At 51.9% G+C, this 24,844-nt stretch overlaps 1 protein-coding gene across 2 annotated transcripts; it reads right to left on the bottom strand.

Moving 5' to 3' along the window:
- Nucleotides 1–163: 163 nt before the first annotated feature.
- Nucleotides 164–24,466, bottom strand: DHCR24 (24-dehydrocholesterol reductase). 2 transcript variants are annotated; one of them, XM_059689434.1, is made up of 10 exons: nucleotides 24,361–24,466; nucleotides 24,083–24,320; nucleotides 20,832–20,987; nucleotides 17,935–18,040; nucleotides 17,108–17,226; nucleotides 15,039–15,302; nucleotides 9,727–9,870; nucleotides 4,401–4,598; nucleotides 3,835–4,013; nucleotides 164–2,898 (listed from the first exon to the last, which is right to left on the bottom strand). In XM_059689434.1, exons 2-10 carry the CDS (start codon nucleotides 24,311–24,313, stop codon nucleotides 2,745–2,747), a joined length of 1,551 nt encoding a protein of 516 aa, XP_059545417.1. In that variant the 5' UTR covers nucleotides 24,314–24,320; nucleotides 24,361–24,466; the 3' UTR covers nucleotides 164–2,744. The 2 variants fall into 2 exon arrangements, with proteins under 2 accessions (XP_059545417.1, XP_059545416.1); XM_059689433.1 differs by having other exon boundaries at nucleotides 24,083–24,423.
- Between the last annotated feature and the right edge of the window lie 378 nt (nucleotides 24,467–24,844).

Here is a 24,844-nt window from a genome sequence, read left to right as displayed (position 1 = left end):
CCCACTGCCCTAATGAACATGGCACACCCCTCATGTTCTTCCAGTCCTCGCTCAGGGGCACGCAGGTCCAGAGGGAAACGGGCCTGGTGGGTGGCAGAGCCTGCACTTGAGCCAGGTCTGACTCCACATCGGGGTCCCCAGAGCAACAAACAACAAAGGCGACTTTCCAGGTCACACTTTTATTTTTACAGAAGCGGCGGCCACACAGCCGCAGGGACATGTAGTAGGCACCGCGCCTGCCGTGCGAGAGCCTGCCAGGGAGACTCATGCCTCTCTCCTCCGGCCCCGCGACCAAGGAGGGAAAAATATCACACACACACCCCCTCCCTTTTAGCAACACCCCATTAAATTATACATCCGCCCAGCCGAAGAAACTGGCTGTAAGTGATTTTACAGGAAACCTTCATGCAGCCACGAAACTCACGGCCCTGGAGGGAGGGGCCTGTCCTTGTACTTTCTACACACTGGCCCCCAGTGCGAAGTTCAACACCATCTGGAACCAGCACACGGACGGACGGTGGTGGACTGGCTACGAGAGAGCTGGTAGCTCACCATGCTTGGAAGACTGCCCTTTCCAGGCAACACATTATTGGAGTAAAACATTAACATGAGGCTGGTGCAATCCCAAGACCTTCCCTGCCCAGCCCCAGTTCCGGGTGAGGTCTGTGGACAGGATTTGGTTTGTGGGACTAAAAACAAGAGGCTGCCGGCATCTCTGGCCACATTCCCAGTGGCGTGTGGATGGAGGTCTCACTGGTGAAATGATGGGCGAGCCTTAGCTGTTGGGTTAATCTGCCCAGGTTAACCATTCCTCTACAGCAAGTAGGATCATCAGTTGAACCTGGAGCACACGGGCCCGCTGAGAGCTAATGCCAGAATTCACGTACTTTGCGTACAAGCTAGAGAACGGGGTTTTTATATTTTCCCTATGCCCCCTCCCAGAGGCCAAAGGGGATGGGAGCTCCTTTGTCTTCTGAGTGCCATGCGTGCACCCAGCACTCACAGGACCACGCTCAGGTACTTTGCAGTGTGCCAAGCCCTGGGGGGCGGGTGTGTGTGTGTGTGTGTGTGTGTGTGTGAGCATCTGTCAGTCAAACCGTGACTCTGAGGACTCTGGCAACCTACAGTGACAAGACCAACACTTCCTGCAAGCCTCTCTGAAGATGAGATGAGAGCCGGCCTTGGGCTGAAGGACGGGCCGTAAATGACAGACCACCCCCAAGGGTCCACTTGTTCATTTACTTTTCCTCTGACTTTCCGCACAAATGAGGCTTTCCACGGGATTTGCAACCATGGGGTCTGAGAGAGCCACGCACTTCTATAGCGGAATGGCCCCCAGGGAACGAGGACAAACTGTAGTTCAGAGGAACAAAGGACTTGCCCACAGCTGCACAGCACACTGACCATACACCAGGGGCTGAAACCCAGGCCTCCCGACTCCTGCTGCAGCGTGCGCTCAGCTTTCTCAGATGCCACTGCCTGGCACGGCTCACTCAACTCCAGCTTCGCTCACAGGGCATAATTCCTCCTCACATTCTGGGTCTCTAGCTGAGGCTGGGCAGGTCTTAAGACAGAGTTGCATAAACAACCAAGTTTTAGTCAGTGGGGGAGGACCTAGGGAGGGTCCCTTCCCTCTGGAACGGAAACGGAGCTAACTTTTCTCTGAGCTTAGAGTTTGTAAGGCACTGAAATTAACTACAGCTAGGGGTGGGTGGGGGGAGAAAGAAACCAAGGGGATGAGTGGTTGGAGAAATCAAGGTGATGCTGTATTCCTTCAGCCCCACATGGAACCTAACAATGGCGGGCTCCACTTTCCTGCGAGTGTGGTCCACCCCACCCCCGATACCAGAGTAACGCAGACGCACCCCCCACAGCTAAGCAGGCGCTTGGGATAAAGGGCATGGGGGCTGGGAAGCAAAGAATGAGCCCAGACCCTCTGGATCCAATTCAGGGCAGAAGCCATTCGTTCCACCTGTGCCGGAATCCCAGGCTTAGGCCGGGGTAGGATTCACCCTGAAATGTCTTCTCCAGGGACATGGTCCACTAGGAGTAGACTCGGTGATGGCCGGGGGGCATGCAAGCCTGAGCGTGAAGGAGGGAGGGGCAGGATCACCAAGGAGGCAGAGAAAACTTTGGGATCAGACCTGGCTTTGGCACAGCACTTCTTGGGCCTGCCTGCCCATCTGTTGCCCTCCTGAGACCCCAGGGATGGAGAGGAACCTTCCTTCTCCCGTGAGGAGCAATTCTAGCTGACTGAAGCAATAGCGGTGCAACTCCAGGGCAACCTTACATCATTCCGGCCACGCCTGTGCCCAGGTGACCCAACATGGAGCTCTCGGGACTCAACCACTGAACCCGGAGCACTTCAGTCAGATGTGATGCTGAATGGGAAGCAATGATAGTTACCACAGCCTGTAGGCAGATACTGTTACCCTCTGTCAACGGATGAAGAGCCAGGATCAGAGGGGCTGAGTGACTCACTCAGAGTCACACAGCGAATGAGTGGCTGAACGGGAATTGGACTCAGGTTTACCTGATTCCATATCCCAAGTCCTTCCCACTCCACTGGGCGGCCCCTGGAAGCTGGGAGCGGTCGGTCGGGGCTGTCTGCGTGGGATTTCTGGAGGGGTTTGCTTCTGGAAGTGTGGATCTGGGAGAGCAGCCAAGTTTGAGTGAAGGGAAGATGCCTGCTGGCCCCGGGGGCAGGGCCCACCACACGTGTCTCTCTGCGGACGGGCTCCGGCTCAGTGCCTGGCGGCCTTGCAGATCTTGTCGTACACCTCGGGGAAGGCGTCCTGGCAATTGAGCTGCTCCCGCAGCTTGTGGTACAGGGAGCCGTCAAACATCTCCCAGAACTCCTCGCGGTTCATGTAGCAGTCAGCGTACAGCATCTGGAACCTGCAGAACAGAGATGAGGGTGAGGACGGGGAGGCGATGGCAGTGGGACAGGGAGGGGAAGCGGATGAGGGAACCCCAACCGCTCTTCTGTGGCGCGCACTTTGCAGGCAGGAAGCGCTTTTGGATTTCCCTTGTTTAATCCCCTCATGACCTAGCAGTGCAGGGTGGTGCGGGAATTCTAATCCCCATTTTGCAGATGGGAAATCGAGGCTCAGGGTGTTAAGTGGCTTGGCAGTGGAGGCAGAATGAGGAGCAGAACTCGGGCTGCGGGCTTCCCCCGTGCTTGGTGCACCACACGGGCTCCCTGACCGGCCGCTGACTGTGCTCTCTGCGCTTTTTCACTGATGTTCCATAAACTGCGCATATTGGAAGTGTACCACTTGCTAAGTCTGACTTATGTATACAAACTAGAAACCATCACCTCGGTCGAGATAATGACCACCCCCCCCCCCAAGGGGTCATTGCTGTCTACCATCCAGGGGTCTGGAATTTTATATAAATGGAAACACCGGCACTCCTTTTTCCTGGCTTCTTTCACAGTTGCCCTGAGGTCTGTCCATGCTGTGTAGGTCAGGAGCTGTTCCAGGCCGTTCTCTGAGCACTGCTCTGACCCAGGCCTCTGTGTAGCTTTCAGTCACGAATTCCTCCCTCCTTAGCTTAGCTTTGGTTTTCTAACCCGGAGTGGCAGCCCCTGAACATATGGGAAACCCCCATCATCTGCCCCAGGGCAAGGAGCGGATGCAGAGAGAAGAGGGACAGGAGCCCGGCACCCCCGCCTCACCTTTCACAAGGTCGGCCGCCTCAGTGAGTGACAGTCCCGCAGCGACCAGCTGGTCCCGCCCCAGAGCTGGCCGCCTGGGCCCTTCCCCCACGTCCCTGCAGCGGTCCCCTGGGGCGGGTGGCCAAAGGGACTGTGCTGCGCTCCGAGCCACTCACCCATGCACGCTGCGGACGAACTTCTCCAACTGCCTCATGCAGGACCTGGCTTCAAAGTGCTTCACACGTGGCTCCCCATAAGCTCCAATGTCCACGTAGAGCTCGGTCTCGTCTCCCTTGGGGTGCACCAGGCCAGGCTGGCTGGGCAGGATGAACGGGCACAGCCAGATGGGGTAGACCTGGGTGGGCCAGGGAGGAGGGTATTGGTGCTCTCTCTCCAACAGGTGACACGCTCATGGCTGGCCCACACCACCCCGACCTAAATGGAGGCCCTGCAGCACTGTCCAGGGGCCCCTCCTCTGGCTGCTCACAGCTTCATCCCAACCCCCAAGACTGGGCTGGGAGCACCCAACTCCCCCACAGTAGAGGGCACAATCTGAGCAGCTCATGGCGTGCTCGTCACTGGGCCCTACTACTTCTCTCCCATCAGGGCCATGGCTGAGCAGGTCCATTTTGCAGTTGGGGACACTGAGGCTCAGAGGGCAGGCATGGGCAGTCCCACGGTTCAGGGAGACCATGGGTTCCACGGGATGGCTCTTGGCCCGCCCTGCCCTGCCTCAGCTCACGTGGATGTCGTTGTGGAAGGTGTGCAGGGCCTGCATCATGCACTTCATGGGCACCAGCATGTCCTGCACCACGTGGTGCTGCTCGTACAGCTTGCGTAGGGTCTCGCCCTGGGTCAGCTTCAGGAGGGAGATCTTGGGAGGCACCATCCATCCAAAGAGGTAGCGGAAGATGGGGTGGTTGCCGAAGGGGATGATGTCCTGAAAGACAGAGTTTGAAGATGGAGAGAAGGAACCAACCGGGGCCAGGAGCCAGGTCCTCGTTCCGTGCTCAACATGTATGACAGGGTCCGCCCCTCCTATTTGGAGGGGCATAGTGGAACCCAGGATTTACCCAGTTGGATTAGGGTTTGATTCTCAGCTCTGGCATTGACCAGCTGGGATGACCTTGGGATGTCACTTAACTTCTCTGAACTCAGTTTCCTTATCTGTAAAATGGGACTTAGGGCTTAAGCAATTTCTTTTCTTTTAAAAAATTTATTGAGAGAGAAACATCAATTTGTTGTTCTACTTATTTATGCATTCATCGGTTGCTTCTTTTATGTGCCCTGACCGGGGATCCAACCTGCAACTCTGGTGTATGGGATGACACTCTCACCAACTGAACCTCCCGGCCAGGGCCTTAAGCCACTTTTCTAAGGTCACACATCCAGGACAGCTCTCACTGTGGTGGGCAAGGTCTGGCTCAGGTTCAGTAATGAGCCCACTGGTTTACAGCATCTCCTGGGAGTCTCCTGGGACAAATCTGGCCCACCCTCTGGTTTTGTAAATAAAGTTTTATTGAAACACAACCATGCCCATTTATTTACACACTGTCTATGGCTGCTTTCAGGCTGTAAGGGCAGAGTTGCTCCTAGAGAGACCTCATGGTCCATAAAGCCTAAACTCCTGCCTGGCCCTTTACAGAGAATGTTTGCTGACCTCTGCTCTACTGTATGGATGTGGCCTCACTTATTTAATCAGTTCTGTACTGACGGGCGAGTAGGTCATTTTCTGAGCATTCCAATGAGTGTCCTTGTGTACATGTGCCCTTGCCCATTTACACGTCTGTTTACCTGCAAGATAAATTCCTAGAAGTGGAAAATTCTGCTTCAGACAGTGTATGCAATTTTAATGGGTTCTATTTTAAGAGCCTGCACCATTTTATACTCTCCCCGACAACGTAGGAGACGCAGTTTCCCACACCCTGGCCAGCATGCGTGTTATCAAACTTGGGCATCTCTCATTCGTAGAGGCAGAAAATGTGAGACTCCTGTAGTCTTGTTTCACCTGCCTTTAGTTCCAAGTGAGACTGCATCACCTTTTTTATGTTTAAAAACCATTTATATTTTTCCCCCTAAAAATAGTCCATTGTTAGCCAAAAGTTATCAGCTGGAACCACTCCTTTTCCAAAATCTCAACCTCGCAAAGTTCAAGTTTAAACACTGTGCCCGGCCCTACTTTCCTGCCTCTGTCTAGCCCCTGATCCGTCCTTCCCGGGTCCCATGGCCCTGGCTTCACTCCTGGTCCTGTGCCGCCAGCACACCACGGTCAGTCACGGCAGGGACCCTCAGCACAGTCTCTTCCCTCCTGGGCCTCAGCCTCCCAGCTGCCCTGGGCTTTTACCTGTGTCCAGCCCCTACTGGCCTCCTTGCTCTGCTGGGCTGCAGGCCCCACCACAGGTACGGGTCCAGTGGGCCCAGCCTGACCCAGGATCTCAACCCCAGGGGCAGCCCCTGTGACAATGGCCTTCAAGAAACATGAACAACCTATCTACCCGTCCTTACGTCCCTGTATCAGCCAACCACCTACACTGCTGAACACGAGGACAGCAAAGGGAGGGAAGGACAGGGCCACGGCCCCTTTGCTTTCAGTCCTTCCTTACTCACCAGTCGCTAAGGTGAGATGTTTGTTAGCAGAATGTGAATGTTATCAAGAAGGGAAATAAGATTTAAATGTTTAACTTTTATTTATTGAAAATAACATGAAATAGCAAATCCTATATAATAAAAGGCTAATATGCGAATCAACCGAATGGTGAAACGACCCGGGCACTATGACACACACTGACCACCAGGGGGCAGATGCTCAATGCAGGAGCTGCCCCCTGGCAGTCAGTGTGCCAGAAGACAGGCTCACAGCTGGCGAGCGCAGTGGCGGTGGCGCCACCGAAGCAGCCCTAAGGGAGCGGGCCTAAGCTGGCAGTCGGACATTCCCCCGAGGGCTCCTGGACTGTGAGAGGGCACAGGCCAGGCTGAGGGACCCTCCCCCCAGCCTGAGTGCATGAATTTCATGCACTGGGCCTCTAGTATTTATGATAAGAGAGAGACCATGGAAGAAAGGAAGAAACATAATTTAAAACCTTTGATGGCACTTTTTCCCTGCTTTCTACAGAGTCCTGAAAATTATGCAGCTAGTTAGCCCTGACCCCAAATATTGCTGAATGACTCTCTGGGTGAGAGGAAGGAACTGGACCAGCCAGGCATGGCCCAGGTGTGAGGGGAATGCAGGGATCACCCGGAATGCTGATCACTCCCACACTGGTATGTGTCACCTCACCTCCACCCTGGAGTCCTGATGTGGAGCCAGCTGCCCACTCACTGTCCTACCTAGATGTCTGAAAGGATCTCAAACTGACATCCCCAGACCAATCTTCCCATTTCCCTTCCCAGACCTCTCCCCGTGTTGCCCATGGCAGTCAATGGCACCTCCAGCCTCCCAGCGGCTTGGGCCTCTAACCTTGGAATCATACTTATGGCCAGTACATCCAGAAGGGGTTAGCCCCACCTTCACGGACTCCCCCAATCTGACATATTTTTCCTCCTCCCCTGTACCACCCCGGACAACAGAAATCTTCCTTCTACTCTTCCACTCTTGTCACCCTCCCCGCCCCCCATCTACCCTCCATCTAGTTGTCAAAGTTATTCTTTTAAAACAACAATCAGGTCAAAGCACTTTTCTGTGCAAAACCCTCCGCCAGTTTCCTATCATACTGTAGTAAAATATAAAGTCCTTCCTTGATCTATAAAGACACGCATGATGTAGGCTCTGGCTGCTGTGTGACCTCATTTTCCACCAGGGTTCTAGCTCAGGGGCTTTCGTGCTGTTTTTTAAAAGCATGCAACCCACTATGACAACTGGATAACCATATATCTTCCACCATATAAAAACTGAACTTTGCCCGGCCAGTGTGGCTAAACCAGGAGGTCCTGGTTCGATTAACGGTCAGGGCACATGCCTAGTTTGTGGGCTCGATCCCAAGTGTGGTGTGTGCAGGAGGCAGCCAATCGATGGTGTTTCTCTCTCAGTGATGTTTCTTTAAAAAATATATTTTATTGATTTTTTACAGAGAGGAAGGGAGAGGGATAGAGAGTTAGAAACATTGATGGGAGAGAAACATCGATCAGCTGCCTCCCACACACCTCCTACTGGGGATGTGCCCGCAACCAAGGTACATGCCCTTGACCGGAATCGAACCTGGGACCTTTCAGTCCACAGGCCAACGCTCTATCCACCGAGCCAAACCAGTTAGACCTCTCAGTGATGTTTCTATCTCTCTATCCTACTCCCCTCCTCTCTGAAATCAATAAAAATATATTTAAAAATAAATATAAATAAAAAACTTAAAATAAATCAATAACCTAAATATCAGAGCTAAAGCTCTTAGAAGAACACATAGGGACAAATCTTCATAACCTTGGATTTGGCAATGGATTTTGAGATATGACACTAAAAGCACAAGTAATAAAAAATAGATACACTGGACTTCATCAAAACTAAAAACTTTTGTGCATTAAAAGATATTATCAAGAAAGCGAGAAGTCAACCTGTAGAATGGGAGAAAATATTTATAAGTCATCGATCTGGTACAGTAAGGATCTAGTATTCAGAATATACAAACTCTTACAACTCAGCAACAAAGATAATGCAATTAAAAATGAGCAAAGGAACTGAATAGACACTTCTCCAAAAGAATATGCAAATAAATGGCCAATAAGAATGTGAAACATCACCCGTCAGTAGGAAAGTGCAAATCAAAATTACAATGAGATTCCATTTCACACCCACTAGGATGGATGGCTATAATCAAAACCCAGAAAATAACAAGTGTGGTGAGAAGGTAGAGAAAGTGAACAGGGCTGCTGGGAGTGTGAAGTGGCTCAGCCACTGTGGAGAAAAGTTTGGCAGTTCCGCAGTAAGTTAGACACAAAGTTACCCTACGAATCAGCAATTCCACCCATAGGCATATACCCCAAAGCATGGAAACCTAGTATTCAAACGAATACTTGTCTATGGATGTTCACAGCATTATCCACAATGCCAATAGGTGGAAACAATCTAAACATCCAACCACAGATGAATTTATAAACCAACTGTGGTCTACCCACACAATGGAGTATTAGCCAGCCACGAAAAGGAATGAGTACTGATACATACTACAACATGGCTAGACCTTGAAAACATCATGCTCAGTAAAAGAAGCCAGTCACAACAAGCTACATATTGTATAATTCCATTTATATGAAATAATCTAAAGCAGGTAATTTATAGGGACAAAACAGATTGACGGTTGGGAGAGGCTAGGGAAAGGAAAAAAGGGAAGCATCTAATAGGTACCAGATTTCTTTTTGGGGTGATCAAATGTTTTGGAACTAGACAGAGGTGATGATTACACAATATCATGAATGTACTAAATGCTACTACATTGTATAATTTTATTTTTATTTGTTTAAATTGTATAATTTTAAATGCTTAATTTTATATGATTTCACTTCAATTAAAAGCAAAAAGGAAAAACGCCCATGCAGCCCCTGAGGAACTGTGCTCACACTTTCTTTGCCTGGCGCTCTCTCCCAGAGCTCAGCATGGCCTGTCCTACCTACGTTCAGGTCCCTGCTCGTAAGTCATCTCCTGAGAGGCCTTCCCGGAGGCTCTTATTTAACATGCTCCTGCTCCCCATCCCTCCTCGCACAACAGCAAATTCTTGCTCACCTGTCCAGGCCAAGCTTAGGCTACCTCCAACCCTAGACTGGCCGCTTCCTCTTTACAAGGTGATGTTTGTCTGCTTGGCGAGGCTACAACTCCTCAACGACGGAACAGGTCAGTGTTCCCCAAATCTCCCACCCAGCACCCCATTCTCAGATGCTCAGTGACAGCCTGTCGCTTTAAGTGAAGATGGTCTGATCCCTCAGAAAGAAGCGACTGTGTTGCTGTGTAAGAGGGTGTTCCGATTCCCCAGGACAAAGCCACGCTTTTCCCCCGAGGGAGAGAGTGTGGCTACGGTGTTAACTGCCCTGGTTCCCTGCCCAGCAGGGCGGGAGGAGCCAGACCTGGGAAACGTGAGCCTCACCTGGAGCTCCCAGAAGATGCTGCGCGTGTGCCGGTGGTAGTAGTGTCTCAGGGGGATGTACTCCAGGCCCTCTCGGTTTGTCTTCAGGTAGTTCTCCACGTGCTTGAAGAACCAGGGCTTGTAGTAATTGCCAATGCTATTCAGCTGAAATGACAGAGGGCTTTGTGTCAGCCCACAGACAAGCACCGAGGGCCAGCAGAGCGTAACAGCGATCCCCGGCTTCTGTTCAGCGCTCCTGGCCTTTTCAAAGCTCTTTCATGTCTATTATCGCCTTTGAGACTCTTGACAGCCTGGCAAGGTTAAGCACAGCGGGAATTTGCTAGCAGCGCGGGCAGAAGCGCAAAGAGGGTAAGTGGTGTGCCCAGGCCCAACAACTAGTTTCTGACAGTCTAGTGGGCTTGGTGACCCGACCTCGTCTGCTGCTCCTTCTCAACGAGAAAACCAAAGCGCAAATGTTTACCAGCATCTCTCACAACGGAACGCTCCATGCCGGTGAATCCCTCCCTCCCTGCCTCCCTCTCCCTGCCGCCCACCAGGCGGGCGCTGGCACCAACACCGAGCACGGGCCATCTCCTCCCTGGGTCCTGGGGCCAACAGCACTAATTAACCTCAGCACTTTCCCTGCCACTGGAGACCAAGCCCCGCGACTCAGCGCAGCGCTCGCCCCAGCAGACCATCAGTGGAGGGAGCTGACAGAGTGAACCAACGTGTTTCTCCAGCACCAGTCCCTGTGGCCCCGAGGCCTACATGGTCTGTTCAGCTGATGATTCCTTCAGTCCTAAATGGTTCAAGACTTCTGTGTGCCCAGCTTGTCTGGACCCCAGCTTCCTCATCTGTGAGATGAATTAGGCAGATGCTAGTGGAGAGCAGTGGGGCAGCACCCCGAAGGAGCACAGGCTCTCAGGCACCAGCTGTGCGACCTTGGGCGGGCCACTCTCTCAGCCTATTTCTTCACGTGTAAAATGGTATTAAAAATATACACGCTGGCCCTGGCCAGCATTGCTCAGTGGCTAGAGCAGCCATGGGCAAACTACGGCCCGTGGGCCGGATCCGGCCCATTTGAAATGAATAAAACTAAAAAAAAAAAAAAAAAAAAAAAAAAAAAGACCGTACCCTTTTATGTAATGATGTTTACTTTGAATTTATATTAGTTCACACAAACACTCCATCCATGCTTTTGTTCCGGCCCTCCGGTCCAGTTTAAGAACCCATTGTGGCCCTCGAGTCAAAAAGTTTGCCCACCCCTGGGCTAGAGCATCAGCCTGCACACCGAGAGGTTGCAGGTTCTCCAATTTGGTTGGGGTGCCTGTGAGAGGCAACCAATTGATGTGGCTCTCTCACATCAATGTTTCTCTCTCTCTCTCCACCCCTCCTTTCCACTCTCTAAAATCAATGGAAAAAATATCCTCCAGTGAGGATTAACAAAAAAACAAACAAAATGTGTATATATACTCTCTGGAAGTGTCTTTGGTGCCTATTGAAAATGATACACACACACACACACACACACACACACACACACTGCAGATGCTCAGGCCTCACACAGACCAGCTTCTCAGGGATGAGAGGCACCCAGTTTTACGGGGCAGGTAAGATCACACCCAGCTGGTGGGCTCAGCAGAGGGTCGGAAGTAGATAGTGGAGGCCACTTAGGAGAGGAAGAACGTTGCCAGGGGACTATCAGGGAGGGACAGAGGCAAGAAGTGAGCCAGCCCCAGAGTAGCCGCGATCTAGGCAGCGTCACCGGCACATAGCGAGCCTGTTCCTTATCTTCTCCATGACCTTGCAGGGCGGGGCTGTCCCTGTTTCATGGATGGGACTGAGAACCTTCAAGGTCGAACAGATTGTCCAAGGCCACAAGGCCGCCAAGAAGCAGCCCAAGGACGCAGCCCATGTTACACAACAAGACCAAGAACCTTGAATGGTGGACTCTGGAATGTGGGCATGTCAAAACAAAACAAAAAGCTATTAATTTCTCTCCTGATTCTAAAAGCAACATATACCCTGTGAAAACTTGAAACACTGAAGAAATATGACTTGGGAAGACAGCTCTGTGGCCTCATCCCTGTAGCCTACTAAAACTAACGTGCATTCATTAGGTTTTATTTTCTATGCACCTACATAGATTTATAAAAGTGGGACCATTCTGCACATACTCCTACCCAATTTGCTTTTCCCCACTTGTAACACACTAGGCTGGCCCTCGGTAGGTTACTTAGCCTCTCTGAGCCTCATTTTCTACGCAGGCAAACTGGAGACATGACTACTCCCTGGGGTGGTTGGAAGACTAAAAGGCAATGCAGATGCCTGACCACAGTGGGGGGCACAGTATTCAGTTCCTGGTCCCCATTGGCTTCCACTCCCACATCCCCTTGCCAACCCCCTTCACCTTGGAGCCAACCAACAGTTTGGGTGGCTGCTCTCTGGGTGTCATCCTCTCGTGCTGGCCACTCTGCTGGTAGGCCACCTTGCAGGGAGGAAACCCGGGCCACGATGTACCGGGAAACTGGGGTGACAGAGCCTGTTTGTCCAACTGTTTCTGAGAGGACGGCGTGGAGGACACCATGTGCTGGCCTCTGCCTGCTGACGGCATGGAGACTGAAGCCCCACGGGCGCACAGCAACCCGAGCTAACCCCCTGAGGGGCCTGGCCGCACTCCTAGCAGTGGCGCCAGCTGCATAATGAAATCGAGACTTGAGGGGACCTGGAGACAGGTGCTCTTCGACGGACTCATCAGGAACCCCTTGTACTAGAGAAGCCAGGTTGCTCACCTCTCCCAGGGCACACGGCTGGGGCAGCCAGGTGGCTGCCTAAGTTCCAGCTCCCACCCTGGCACTTAGATAAGCCACTTCCTGTCCCTGGGCCTCCTCTGTGAAAAGGAGGCGGGCTGCCTCCTCCCAGGGCCACAGTGAGACTCCACGGCACAGTGCCTGCAGGGGGCCTAGCGCAGTGCTTGGCACACAGGGACACGTTCTTGAGCAGCCTCCCACAGGAATATTTGGAAGAACTGTTCCTCAAAGGAAATGTCCACACATCTGATGGCAGCTCTCACTCTCCCCTCCCAGCCCTCTTCCCACTGGGCTTCAAGGTCTTGCTCACAGGACACTTGGCCAGAGGCTGTGGCCTGGGGCCCCAGCCCCTCTGCCAATGACACCAGACGGGCCTCTGGGAAGGTCTCGGTCTTCTCCTTGGGAAAAGGGGTTTGTCTGGGTGTGCAAACATTTTAAAAATTGTACAAACCCCTCTGCCCAATTATCGGCTTAGATGGCATCAAACAGATGACAGAAGAGCTGGTACAGTGGGGGTGGGGTTCCCCATGGCCCCTCCCTCAGCGTCTCACCACTGGCAGCCTCCAAGGGAAAGCTCCAGAGTAGCTGAGCAACCCCTGAGCTAGACGGCCTCGCCAGTGGCGAGGTCACACATGCGGACGGGGCTCGGCCTCGGAAGCACCAGGGCACTGGGGCTCCGTGTCTGGTGTTTCCACTCCTGGTCCAGGCTCTCCACCGTCAGTGCTCACCAGTGTCCCACGGGGAACGGTGCTCAACCAACATTTGTGGATGATGCTAAATTCTAGAAGCTGGCATGGAGGGCAAGGGACACTGAAGCAGGAGTCAGAGACCCAAATTAATAGCTGCCCTGTGCTAGCTGTGTGTCCTCAGAGGAGTCTCTTTCCCCCTCATTTCCTTATTTGGAGAGAGAATTGTACCGAATGATTTTTGAGTCTCTTGCAATTTTAAAATGTTTTAAGTACATATAGGTGTCAATCAAGCACCTTCAGAGTGTCTATCCCTCAATCTACTAATTCTACTCTAAGACAGTGTTTAAATTACAAACAGAAGATGTTCATCGCTACATTAATTTAAATAATGAAAAACTGGAAGCAGCTTGAATTTGCAACTGTGGGGCAGGGGTTTAGTAAACGACAGAGCATGAACTCGAGGCAACGTTCCACAGACATTAAATAGGACTATTTTGGAAGGCAATGTAAGAGCACGGGGAAATGCTTATCACACTAGACAAGGAAAACACATTTGAACAGGTGATCGCAGCCGAAGACAAACAAAACCGAAAAACTGTGTGTGCAGAGAGATGCTCAACCTCACAAGCGACCTGAGGACGGCAAACCAAAATGAGATACTATTTTTAACCCTATCAGATTGGCAAAAGTGAGAGAGCGAAACTACCCGGTGCTGGCAGGAGGGAGGGGAAAGGCATGCTCACGGACCGCTGCTGGGAGAGGACCGGATGCTGCCGTTCTGAAGGGCTGTTTGGTCGTAGCTATCAATTAACATGCTCAAACCCTGGGGTCAGAAACTCCACTTTCTGGACTCGATTCTACAGAAGTGCTCTTACAAGAGGCCAAGGACAGATGTAAGAGAATCAGTGCAACCTTATTTTTCAGAGCAAAACATTTTTAGCAATATAAATACGCATCAGTAAGCAGTGAGGTAGGTCAATATTTACACGCAGCAAGCGGATCCTATGAAATGAAATGAGGGCATGTATACGCGCGCACACACACACACACACACACACACACACGCACGTACACGCACACATGCACACACACACATAGAAATAGGCCCTAAAGAACACACACCAAACTGTCACAAGTGGCCGTGCGCCTGAGGGTGAAGAGACATTTTAATTTTTTTCTTTATATATTTCAACAATATTGTTATATTACCTTTTTTCATTTAGTTACCCCGCACCTGAAGAGTGGAAGGGATGGGGAGAGGCAGAGGGAAACATCGATGTGAGAGAGACACATCGATTGGTTGCCTCCCACAGGGGCCGGGGATCAAGCCTGCAGCAGAGGTACTTGCCCTTGACTGGAATCGAACCCACCACCCTTCAGTCTGCGGGCCGATGCTCTATCCATAGAACCAAACTGGCCAGGGCTGTTATACTATTCTTGTAGTTTAAAAACTTAAATTGAAGAAGTATCCATTTGGATTCGGAGGCATCCAATCAATGACTAAATTGCGGCTTTGCCATCTTGTGGCGTTTTATGACCTCTTAGAACTCGGTTTCCTCCTCTATGAAATGGGGTTGCTGTGAGGATCAAAGCTGACACTTATCAAGAGACAGGCACAGATCTGGCAGGGGGTAAGGGCAGAGGAAATAGGAGCTTCTGTCACCGCCTAAGGCAGCTCTGACTGTAGGTCCTGCTGCCTGAACCCCAGGTGGGCTGACCCAGACTGCAGCCTTGACGGGGGTGGCTGTGAGGCTCAGCGTGGCTCTCAGGTCAGTCCCAGCCCACCCAGGCCGCCCTCCTCCCGCCTGTCCGCGGCCGCTGATGCCCCGCCTACCTTGCTGGGCTCCACCTCGTCTGTCATGACCCCCGTCATGATGACAGCCTCGTCCAGGGAGTAGAGCAGCCCTTCCACAAAGTGGTTCTCCTGCTGCTGGGACTCGTGCTTGAACTTGTCACAGATCGCCTCCAGGCCCCGCACCGGCTCAAACCGCAGCTTGATGTACTTCTTGGCGGGAATGATGCGAATCTCCGCGGTGACCAGGAAGCCCAGGGTCCCACACGACCAGGGCACAGCGTAGAACAGGTCCGAGTTTTCTGACTGTGAGCAGAGTTAACACGTGCTGAGACCTTTAGCCTGGCCCCACATCGCAGCACGTTCAGCAGGAACACAAAGACCCCGGCCTGAGCTAAACTTCTGTCACCATCTTGTGTGAGCCCCAGGCACGTCACAAGCTGTGCTTTCTGGCCTCAGCTTTCCCTCTGCAGCCTCAGCATGACCGTGGCCTGACACGGCCCTTTTGGGGGTGCTCACACAGAGTGCCTCCTCCCTCCTCCACCTAGGCACAGCCCCCAGACCACAGGCTACCCAGGAAGAAGCCAGGACCAGCACGGCCCAAAGACCCTAAACAGGGGGCCAAGGGCCAACCCAGGCTAAACAAAGAGCAGAGCCCTTACTGAGGGTCATGGTCACCAGAGGAACATTAAAATGCCTCCCGTCTGGGCCATTATCCACATTTACAAAGCCTTTCCCAGTCCATTCGCTATGGACCCCCCCACAGCCTAGGGAGAGCATTAACACTCCAGTCAAACAGACAAGGAACATGTGTCAATGTCACAGCCCACCCAAGCCTCCCCACTGTGAGCGCTGCGATGCCATCCAACCCCCAAGCCAGTGATTCCGCGTTCTCCCTGCAAAGCCTCATCTGCTTCCCCAAATCTGCTTCCTAACAGCATCACTTTGTTTGGGCAACTGCCTTAGAGACAGTGACTTTTCAGCTGGCCATTCTAACCTGATTCTTAGATCCTAATAAAGTGCCTTTTGAAAAAGTCCAGCTTTGCCTGGGCTCTACCCAGAGGACTGCTGTGTGGTCTTTGCTGCCCTCAGTATAGCCGGTGGGGCAGGGGCTGGAGCAGGGACGCTCTGCAAGAGGCCGGCTGAAGACTCTGGAACAGCCGAAGTGGGCAACGGTCCCCACCTGGGCCACCCGTTAATCCCACAGTCAGATCACAGCAGCAATTTCCAGGCGTCTGCCGCATGTGACTTTCTCCTGACAGTGCATCTGTCAGACGGGAACCTGGGCCTCGGAGAAGGTAACTCACGAATGTCTGCCTCGTCTCTGTGCTGGTAATAAATAGGCCAGAAGGCAGGGCCCATCTGTTCAGGGAAATGGACGACACTGATGTGAAAGAGGCTGCTCTTGTCCAAGACCTGAGCTCCCAAGCTGGGGATCCTGCCCTGGACTCTTCTGTGAGACCGACACGGAGGCTCCCTGAAACACCCGCTCTAAAGGCTCGCACTGCCCTCCCACCCAGGGGCCCCTTAGACAGGCCCGGGAGATCTGATTTCTCTAAGGTTCAATCCTTTCCTACTCCTGGGGATAAATGCCCTGACGTCTGTATCCCACTTTGGGCAGTAAATTATTTTTTTTATTTCTCCAAAACTACCTCTCTTACCGCTTTTAGTTACCCCTCACAGCATCTGACACAGCTTTGATTCCACTGCCCGACTTCCCTACAGAAGTGGTATAGTGTAATGGACGGCTAAGGACATTGACCTGGGAGCTCAATAACCTGGATTCGAACCCAGCTCTGTGCGATTTACTAGCTGTGACCTGGGGTAAGTTTATTAACCTCTCTATGCTTTACTTTCCTGTCTATAAAATGTGGCTAATAATATACTTAACTCATCAAGCTGTTGAGGGATTAAAGGCCTTACTATATGTAAAGCATTTAAACAGTGTCTGAGCACATAAAGGGGCTATTTAAATCTCGGTTGTTGTTATGAATACAGACCCAGACTGAACCACGGTATTTGAGATGAAGCACCCCCAAGGCGCCACCTCCCCAGTGCCAGGCTCCTGGGTGCCCAGGGCAGGCGGGTGGGGCATCGGACTGTGAACTCACCGGGGTGCATCGCACAAAGCTGCCATCGGCCAGGACCAGCTCGTAGGCGGTGCAGATGTGCTGGAACAGGCCATACTTGTGGGACGATGACTCGATGCCCGTGCCCATGATCAAGCCCCCTGCAGAGACACACGTGTTAGCCAGGAGGAGGTGCGGGGTGTAGGGTGCGAGGGGAGGCAGGGATTGGGTAAAGGGCACTTCACTGGAGCTGGGAGCTCATAGCACAATGATATGACCGGGCTGGCAGAATGGGCTGTCCACTTAGGGGAGATTTCCCATGCCTGTGGATCTGGAGAGTGGGAGAGAGAAGGGAGGGGTCAGGTGGGAGTGTGAGGGCTTGCTCAGAGGAAGGGGACGGATAAGAGACCCTGTCAAGGGCATGCACACCCTCACCCTCACCTCTGGCCAGACCCAACCTACAAACCTGTGTGCATTCATTTTCACAGGGACCTTAATGGAAAGGGGGGTTGTTTGGGTGGCAGGAAGCTGTGTCCCATGGGAACAGTTAAAGGGACTGAAGGTGTGTCCCCCGGAGAAGAGAAGGCTTTGGGGACCCCAAGTCCTCCAGAAGGAAAGAGACTATACATATTCTGTGTGCTCCACAGGGCAGAGTTGGAGCCGTGGATATGTCACAGGGAAGCAGATTCGAGCCAGAGATTGAGAAGTGCTGCCTGAGCTTTTGAGCTGTTTAGAAATTAAATGTCAGGCGGGAGCCTCTGGAACCGGGGGGAACTTTTGTCACAGATGGAACAGTGGAGACTCCTGCACTGGAGGGAAGGGGGGCCAAGGTGCCTCAACTCTGATCCTAACACCGTCTGAGTCCTCACCCACTGTGAGGTCATCGAGCTCGGGCAACACAGGCAGGGTCCAGCCAATGGAGGTCAGCAGGGCGGTCACCTGACCCATAGTCACCAAGGGCTCCACACGGACAATCTGTTGACACAAGAAGAGAAACCCTGAGTCACAAGGAGGCTGCCAGGCCTAACGGGGGCTTCTGCATGCAGGTGTCCTTCAAACCGTCCCAAACAATCAATGCGGACATGCCTACTCAGCCTTTACAGTGTCTTTCCTTCCAGTGAATGGGGTTTCTGGCTCTGGGTTTGCTATGGTTTAATCTTATCCTTTCAAATATCTTCACACTTAATACTTAGTCTATTTTTCTTCTAGATTACAGATTTGGAAGATCATACATGAAGAAAATAAAAGTCATCCATATCAATGCTAATACCGGAGTGTATGTCTTTTCAGTCTTTTTCCACGCATGTTTATATTGCCATTTTGTATGTTTTAATACAATGTATAGACATACAAATACAAACACACACATTCTTATCTTACTTTTAAAATTTAACACAATATGATAACTATTGTCTGTCGTTATTAAAAACTCTCGGAAAATGTGATTATTAATGTGACATTAATATGCCATCGCGTGGACTTCAACGAGATGGAACAAAAGGGACCAGATTTACCTTGCTGCCTGAAAACAAAGAACGAACAAAATATATAAAGCAAGAGTTTTCAACATAGTGGGCATTAGGCAATGAAGTTAATGATCGCTGAGAGGGGGAGCGGAGAGAGGGGGAACACAGGGGCCCCATGGACTCTGAGTTGAGAGCCCATAAAACTGAGGTGGATAGAATTTGCAGGACAGAGTACTGGAGAGGAAACTGTACAGAGAGAAAACTGAAGAGCTGCAAAGGGGGCCCACTGAGTATTCAACCGAGTACAGACCAGTGCATACACAAGGAGATTACCCGAGGGTGAGGCCAGGGATCGAGCCACCAGAAAGGACAACAGGTAACAGTGCAGGGAACAGTATCTGTTCCCACGAGCTGACTGGAAACCTCATGCTTCACACAGCATTGAGTAGAGTCCCCAGAAGGGTCTTGCCTCCCAGAGGGGAATAGCTATCCCTGGATTGAAATGCTGCTCTGACCCCACCTGAAAAATCAAGACCCAACAGCATCAAACTGTTTCCTAGTAACTTAGCTACATCCCAGAACAAAGCTCAAGACGGGTTATAGGAATACAAAGATATCCAGCACCCAACAAGGTAAAATGCACAATGTCTAAAATCCAATCTAAGTTTACTAGGCTCGCAAAGGGGCAGACAAATTCAGCCCACAGTGAGGAGAAAACTCATTAATCTGTTTTGACAAAATGGACCCAGATTTGACAGATATTAAAATTAGCAAACAATGGCATTAAAATAATTACTGCTGTATTCCTTATGTTCAAAAGTTAAATAAAGACATTAAAAAGATAGTAAAAAAAAAAAAAGACCCATATCAAACTTTTAGAAATAAAAACCACAATGTCTGAGATGAAAAATACACAGGCTGGGATTAACAGAAAATAGACATTGCAGAAGAAAAGAGCAGCGAACTTAACACACAGCAATAGAAACTATTCAAAACGAAACATTCTAGGAAGAAAAATTAAAATCAACAGTGTATCAGAGTGAGTTGTGGAACAACTTCAAGTGGCCTAATATCTGTATGATGGCAGTCCTCAAAGAGGAGAGGGTAGCAGACAGAAACATACTTGAAGAAATAACCAAATTTCCAAATTTGATGAAAATTATAATGACTCCCAAGCACAAGATGTTTCTATCTCTCTCTCTCTCTCCCTTCCTTTCATACAATGGAATACTACTCAGCAATAAAACAGAATGTACTTCTGACACATGCTTCAACCTGGATGAATCTCAAAATAATTATGCTGAGTGAAATAAACCAGACAAGAGTACATAATGCATGGTTCCATTTCTACAAAAGTCTAACTGCAAACAAATTTACAGTGACAAAAAGCAAGTCGTTATTTGCCTAGAGATGTGAGGGAAGAGGCAGAGAGCCCGCAAAAGGGATTACCGAGGCGCAGGAAGAAACTTTTGGAGTGATTGGTATTATTCATTGTCTTGATTGTGTTAATGGTCTCACAGGTGTACACATACATGTGTCAAAATATATTATCAAATTGTATGTTATGTGTAGTTTATCATATATCAAGTATATTTCAATACAGCTATGTAGGGGGGAAAGGCACAGGAGATATGTAATTTGGCCAAGGCCTCAAAACAAAATGCCTTCATGTGGATATATATATATATATATCTAATAACTCCCTACTATTGGATATTGTGTTGTCTTGGATTAGTAATGAAACTGTGATTGAAAGAAAGGAAGAAAGCAAGCAAGCTGTGGTACAACCTTTCCCTGTGTGTCTTTGATTAAAGCTTGCTTCCTGTTTCCTTAGCCAGGTTTTAGAATAGAATTACTAGACAGGCCAAAGAGTCTGCATGTGTCCACAGCTATTAACAAGTGGGTCCCCAGAAGCCTGGGACAAGGCCCACCCTCCCAGCTACTTCCACAGCCCCTTGGTTGCCAGCATACTTCCTTACCAGCAGAGGCTAAACAGGTTCCCTCTGTGGCTCATTTTGCCCAGGATTTCCCCATCTGTCTTCCTGTGGAACTGCAGATAATCAAAGAATCCCCTTGAACCCTCAATTTGCCAACCTGTGAGATGGGGCTATAACTAATCTCTTTCAAAGCTGCGAGGCTTTTGAGGCTGGCAGTGGTCAGTAGGGCCTTCTGTGATGGCCAAGGTTCTCAGTCCTATCCACTCTGGGATGCCCTTGGCTGAAATCATCTCGCTGCAAGGCACTTGGACCAGGGACAGTGCCCCGCCCACTCCCAGAGCCAGGGAACCATGCCACTCTCACCTGTTTCTTGGTGTCCACCTCCAGAATGTCCATCAGGTTGATCATAATGTTTTTGTGGGTCTTCTTGTACTTCCCAACCCGGAGCGAGACGGTGAGCCAGCCAGGGCGCCCTGTGCACATGAAGGTCTTGCTGCCTTGCTCCTTCCATTCTCGTACCTGCAACCAGGGGAAAGAGGCTGAGCTAGCTCCACCTGCATCCTCAGAGCAACTCACAGCCCTGTTTTCAGGAAAGGGAGCTGGGAAGGATATCTTCCCTTGTCAGCAAACATTTACAGAGCCCTTGCCTTCTTCTGGGCCCTGGGAGGCCCACCAGCCTTACCCTCTGGACTCTTCCTGATGAGTGAGGCAGACAGGAAAGCTGAGGTGTTGCCACACCACAAGGCAGAATGAAGAAAGAGCTAAATACAGGATCAAAGTGCTTTTTAACTCTAACTGGGAAGGTCAGGAAAGGCTTTGTATTGGTAATAGCAACCATACAAATGATAACCACCTACTGGGTCCTTGCACTGTGCCAGGCACTGTCTCATTTAATTCTTACAACAACACCAGGGGGTTGGGATGATCTCCTTTTGCAAATGAGAAAACTGAGGCAAAATACCCTGTCCACGGTTATACAACCAGGGAAGGGCAGAGCCCAGATTCACAACCAGGACTATCAGACTTCTGGGAGGACAGATGGGCTTGTATTAACAGTCAACAGAGTAACAGCTAACATGTTCAGAGGCTTATGTGCCAAGCTCTGTTCTAAGCATTTGCATGGGTTAACTCAGGTAACAGTTGGAGGGGAGAGGAAGGGCAAGGAAGGACCATCAAGCCAATGGAAGGAAGAGCTTTCGCAAAACCTCTACTGTAAATGACCAGAGCACAAAACAAGGAGAATAAACAGCCCAGGAGATGACAAGTGATCAGGAACATGGAGGAAGTGCCCCCTTCCTACTGAGATGGACAAGGGGCTGGGGGGATGGCTAGTTATTGACCATCCATTTCTTCTTTATTTGCTTCTAACACTCCCATCTTCCTTTGGCCCAGGTGATGCTGATCTCCCCCTGCCCCAGGAGGCAGGCATATGAGTCCATCCTCCTAGCCGTAGTGACCAGTTCAGGGATGGGGCCTATGACCCAAGACTGGTTCCAAGAGAGGCACCCTCGCTCTCCTGGGGCTGCTACGCTGGTTGGAAGTAAGCCAGAAACTGCTGGGCCTCCACAGGGAGACAGCCTCCCTGAGGAGGAAGTCAACCCGGAGGTAGGCAGAGCCAAGAGATTGCAGATGGATGGAAAGGTGGGGATGAGGGACCCTAGATCCAGTCATGCCCGAGCCAGTTTTACTCCTGCACTTATCAGGACCTGGGTCGATAAAATCCCCTCTTTTGCTCACCAGTCTAAGCTGAGTTTTTATCACTTGCAACCAAGAGTCGGGAAGGAGAATGCATTGAAGCTGATGGGGCAAACAGCTCAACACAGGGAAGAACTTTCCTATGATCGGAAGCCAGGGTGCCACAGGAAGTAGAGGTGTCGCGCAGAGGGACGTTATCAAGGAAGGGATCCTGTGCCTAGGGGTGAAGGAACGGCAGGCGGGATTCCATGACCAAGCAGGCCTTGCCCCTGCCCACTGCAGTCCTAGGACACAATGCAAGCTCAGAGGTGTGGGGAATGGATTGGGGGTGCTCCGTTCAAGCCGGGGTGGGCCACAAGGTCTGAAGTGGATGTGGAAGCCATAAGCCTGAAACATGGGTTGAATAGGAGCTAACCAAGAGTTCTGACAGGGAGGCAATGCTGTGGGGAGTGGCCATGTACATGCCAAAGAGAGGTGGTGAGGGCCCAGAACAGAGGCAACTAGTTTGGTAGCTATTACTGGCACATGCCAGGTGTGAGGCAACAGAACCAGACCTACAGGGTGGAATGGAATGGTAAAGAAAAAATGTCAGAGTTCAGGCTCTGTAAACAGCTGGCCTGGGTTCCAGCCCCATTTACCAGCTATATTATCTTGAGCACTGACTTAGTTTGAACCTCAGTTTTTCCCAGTTTTGTAGAATAGGTACAAGACCTACCGGGGTTGCTGTGAGGATTAGAAAGAATGGACACTGCAGGTCCAGGGTGGTGCTCCAGGCTGGCCGGGCCCCTTTGGTTTAGTTTAAATAAACAAGAGCTCAATGGGCTGTTCTGGGCCAGGTCCCATGGGTCAGAGGTGAGTTGGCTAACAGTCCCTGCCCTCCAGGAGCACATAATCTGATGGAGGAAAGAAACAGTTAAACGGAGAATCTGAACACAGGGAAAGAGCTATGAAAGAGGGTACAGCTGGGGAGGGAGGGTAGGCAGGGCTCTGGAGCCATGACTGTGACAGGCAAAACCCAGGGCAGCCAAGCAGAGCACTTGCAGACACTGCCCTCTCCCACTCCACCCACGGGGTTCGCTCTCCCTTGTGGGAATGCTCTGAACATCCATCTTCACATTCTTGCTGCAGCACCCAGCTTGGTGCACACAGAACATGGAGGCTGCTACACCTGTGGCGAGGCGGGTAGCAGGAAACTGAAGCTCTTTGCAACCTGACGCTAGTAAGAGAGGAACATAAGGAAGGGCAGAGGGAGCCAAGAACGTGCCCAGGCCGGATGGCTATGTCAGCCCTGGAAGCAAGAAGGAGCTCGGCTGTGAGCAGCAGCAGGACAAGGCTCTGTGGGGGCCGGCACACGGGGGGATGTACAGAGGTGCTGGAAAGTGGGCAACTGTCTTGTCCAGGACCGAGCAGCTGGCCCAGAGCTGCAAGGCTCCTCACCTTGCCTAAGTGCTCCCTTGTCACTTTGGTCCTTTATTCTAATGTGTCAAAAGCTCCTTGGTGGCACAGAGTAAACTCTAAATTGAAGTCCCCTCCATAACCCAGCTCGACTTTCCTCCCCCACTCCGCCTTCCTTCACACCTCTACCAGCTCCACCTCCAGGAAGCCCTCCCTCCGCAGAAATTGCTCCGGCCTGGTGATAGCTACCAGCTCCCGCCCCCTATCTTACGATTCTTTATATTCCTCGGTATCCGCAGGTGCTCTGCACATAGTGGGAACTCCACAAACATCGCAGCAGTGTTTCATTCTCCCCGGGAAGCCCCCACCATCACATTTCTGAGCTCAAATCCCCCTGGAACGTCATCTCCTCGTGCGGTCTGGGCTCCCCCTGCACCGCAGAACACTCCGCGCCTCGCGACCGGCGGAGCACGCACACCGCTCCATCCCTCGGGCCCGGGCGGACCCCGCCCGGGAGTGCTCACCTGCTTCTGGATGTCCCGCACACGCTGCCCATGGAGGCGCGGCGCGCTGCTGAGCCTGAACACCACCCAGGCGCGCACGTAGTAGTAGATGTCAAAGATGAGCGAGAGCGGCAGCAGGAAGAGACACACGAACACCCAGCGCTGGTGGATGAGCACGAACTCCAGCCCCTTCACGCGGATCCAGAGCAGGAAGAGCAGCGCGCACACGGCCAACGACACGGCGGGCTCCATGGTGGGGCCGACGGCGCGCCGCGCGGGGGAGGGGGTACCGGCTCGCGTCGCCGATCACCGCCACCCGCCCAGTGCCCGCCTGCGCCCGTCGCCCGCTCCTAAAGAGCGGAGGGGGGGTCGCTTCGCTGCCTCGCGATTGGCTCGGGTCGCAAAGGTTCGGTGGGCCGAGACTCGGGTGGCGACCAATGGCGAGCCGCGCGGGAGATCGGACCAGGAACCCGCCGCTTTTATTGGCGGAGGGAGTCAGGCCGCTCCACCCTCTTTGCGCCGACGCGCGGGGAGGGGTTGGTGGGGGACCCAGACGCTGGCGGGTCGACTGTGCTCAGTTTGGCGGGTGTCGCGGGGGCACGAGCGGCGGGATTGGGGCTTCCAGCCCTGGAGGCTGCGGGGACCGCTCCTTAGCCGCCGGGCGCGGCTGCTTCCTTCCCCATCTCCTTAGGTGGCGCCTTCGCGAGGGCGGGCGAAGCGGTCACGCCTTGGGTTACCTTCCGAGGGGAGGGGTGGGTGGGGCGCCCCACGGCCCGGGCTAAA

Source organism: Myotis daubentonii, chromosome 3, assembly GCF_963259705.1.
Source record: "Myotis daubentonii chromosome 3, mMyoDau2.1, whole genome shotgun sequence".
Classification (NCBI taxonomy): domain Eukaryota; kingdom Metazoa; phylum Chordata; class Mammalia; order Chiroptera; family Vespertilionidae; genus Myotis; species Myotis daubentonii.
The sequence above is the reverse complement of the archived record's forward strand: the minus strand, read 5'-3'. Positions and strand labels throughout refer to the sequence as shown.

Coding starts and splice junctions, on each gene's coding strand:
- DHCR24 (XM_059689434.1), bottom strand. CDS start 24,313: ATGGAGCCCGCCGTGTCGTTGGCCGTGTGCGCGCTGCTCTTCCTGCTC. Junction 18,041..20,831: donor AGGTGGACACCAAGAAACAG/GTGAGAGTGGCA, acceptor TTGTGTCAACAG/ATTGTCCGTGTGGAGCCCTT. Junction 17,227..17,934: donor GCTCGATGACCTCACAGTGG/GTGAGGACTCAG, acceptor GTGTCTCTGCAG/GGGGCTTGATCATGGGCACG.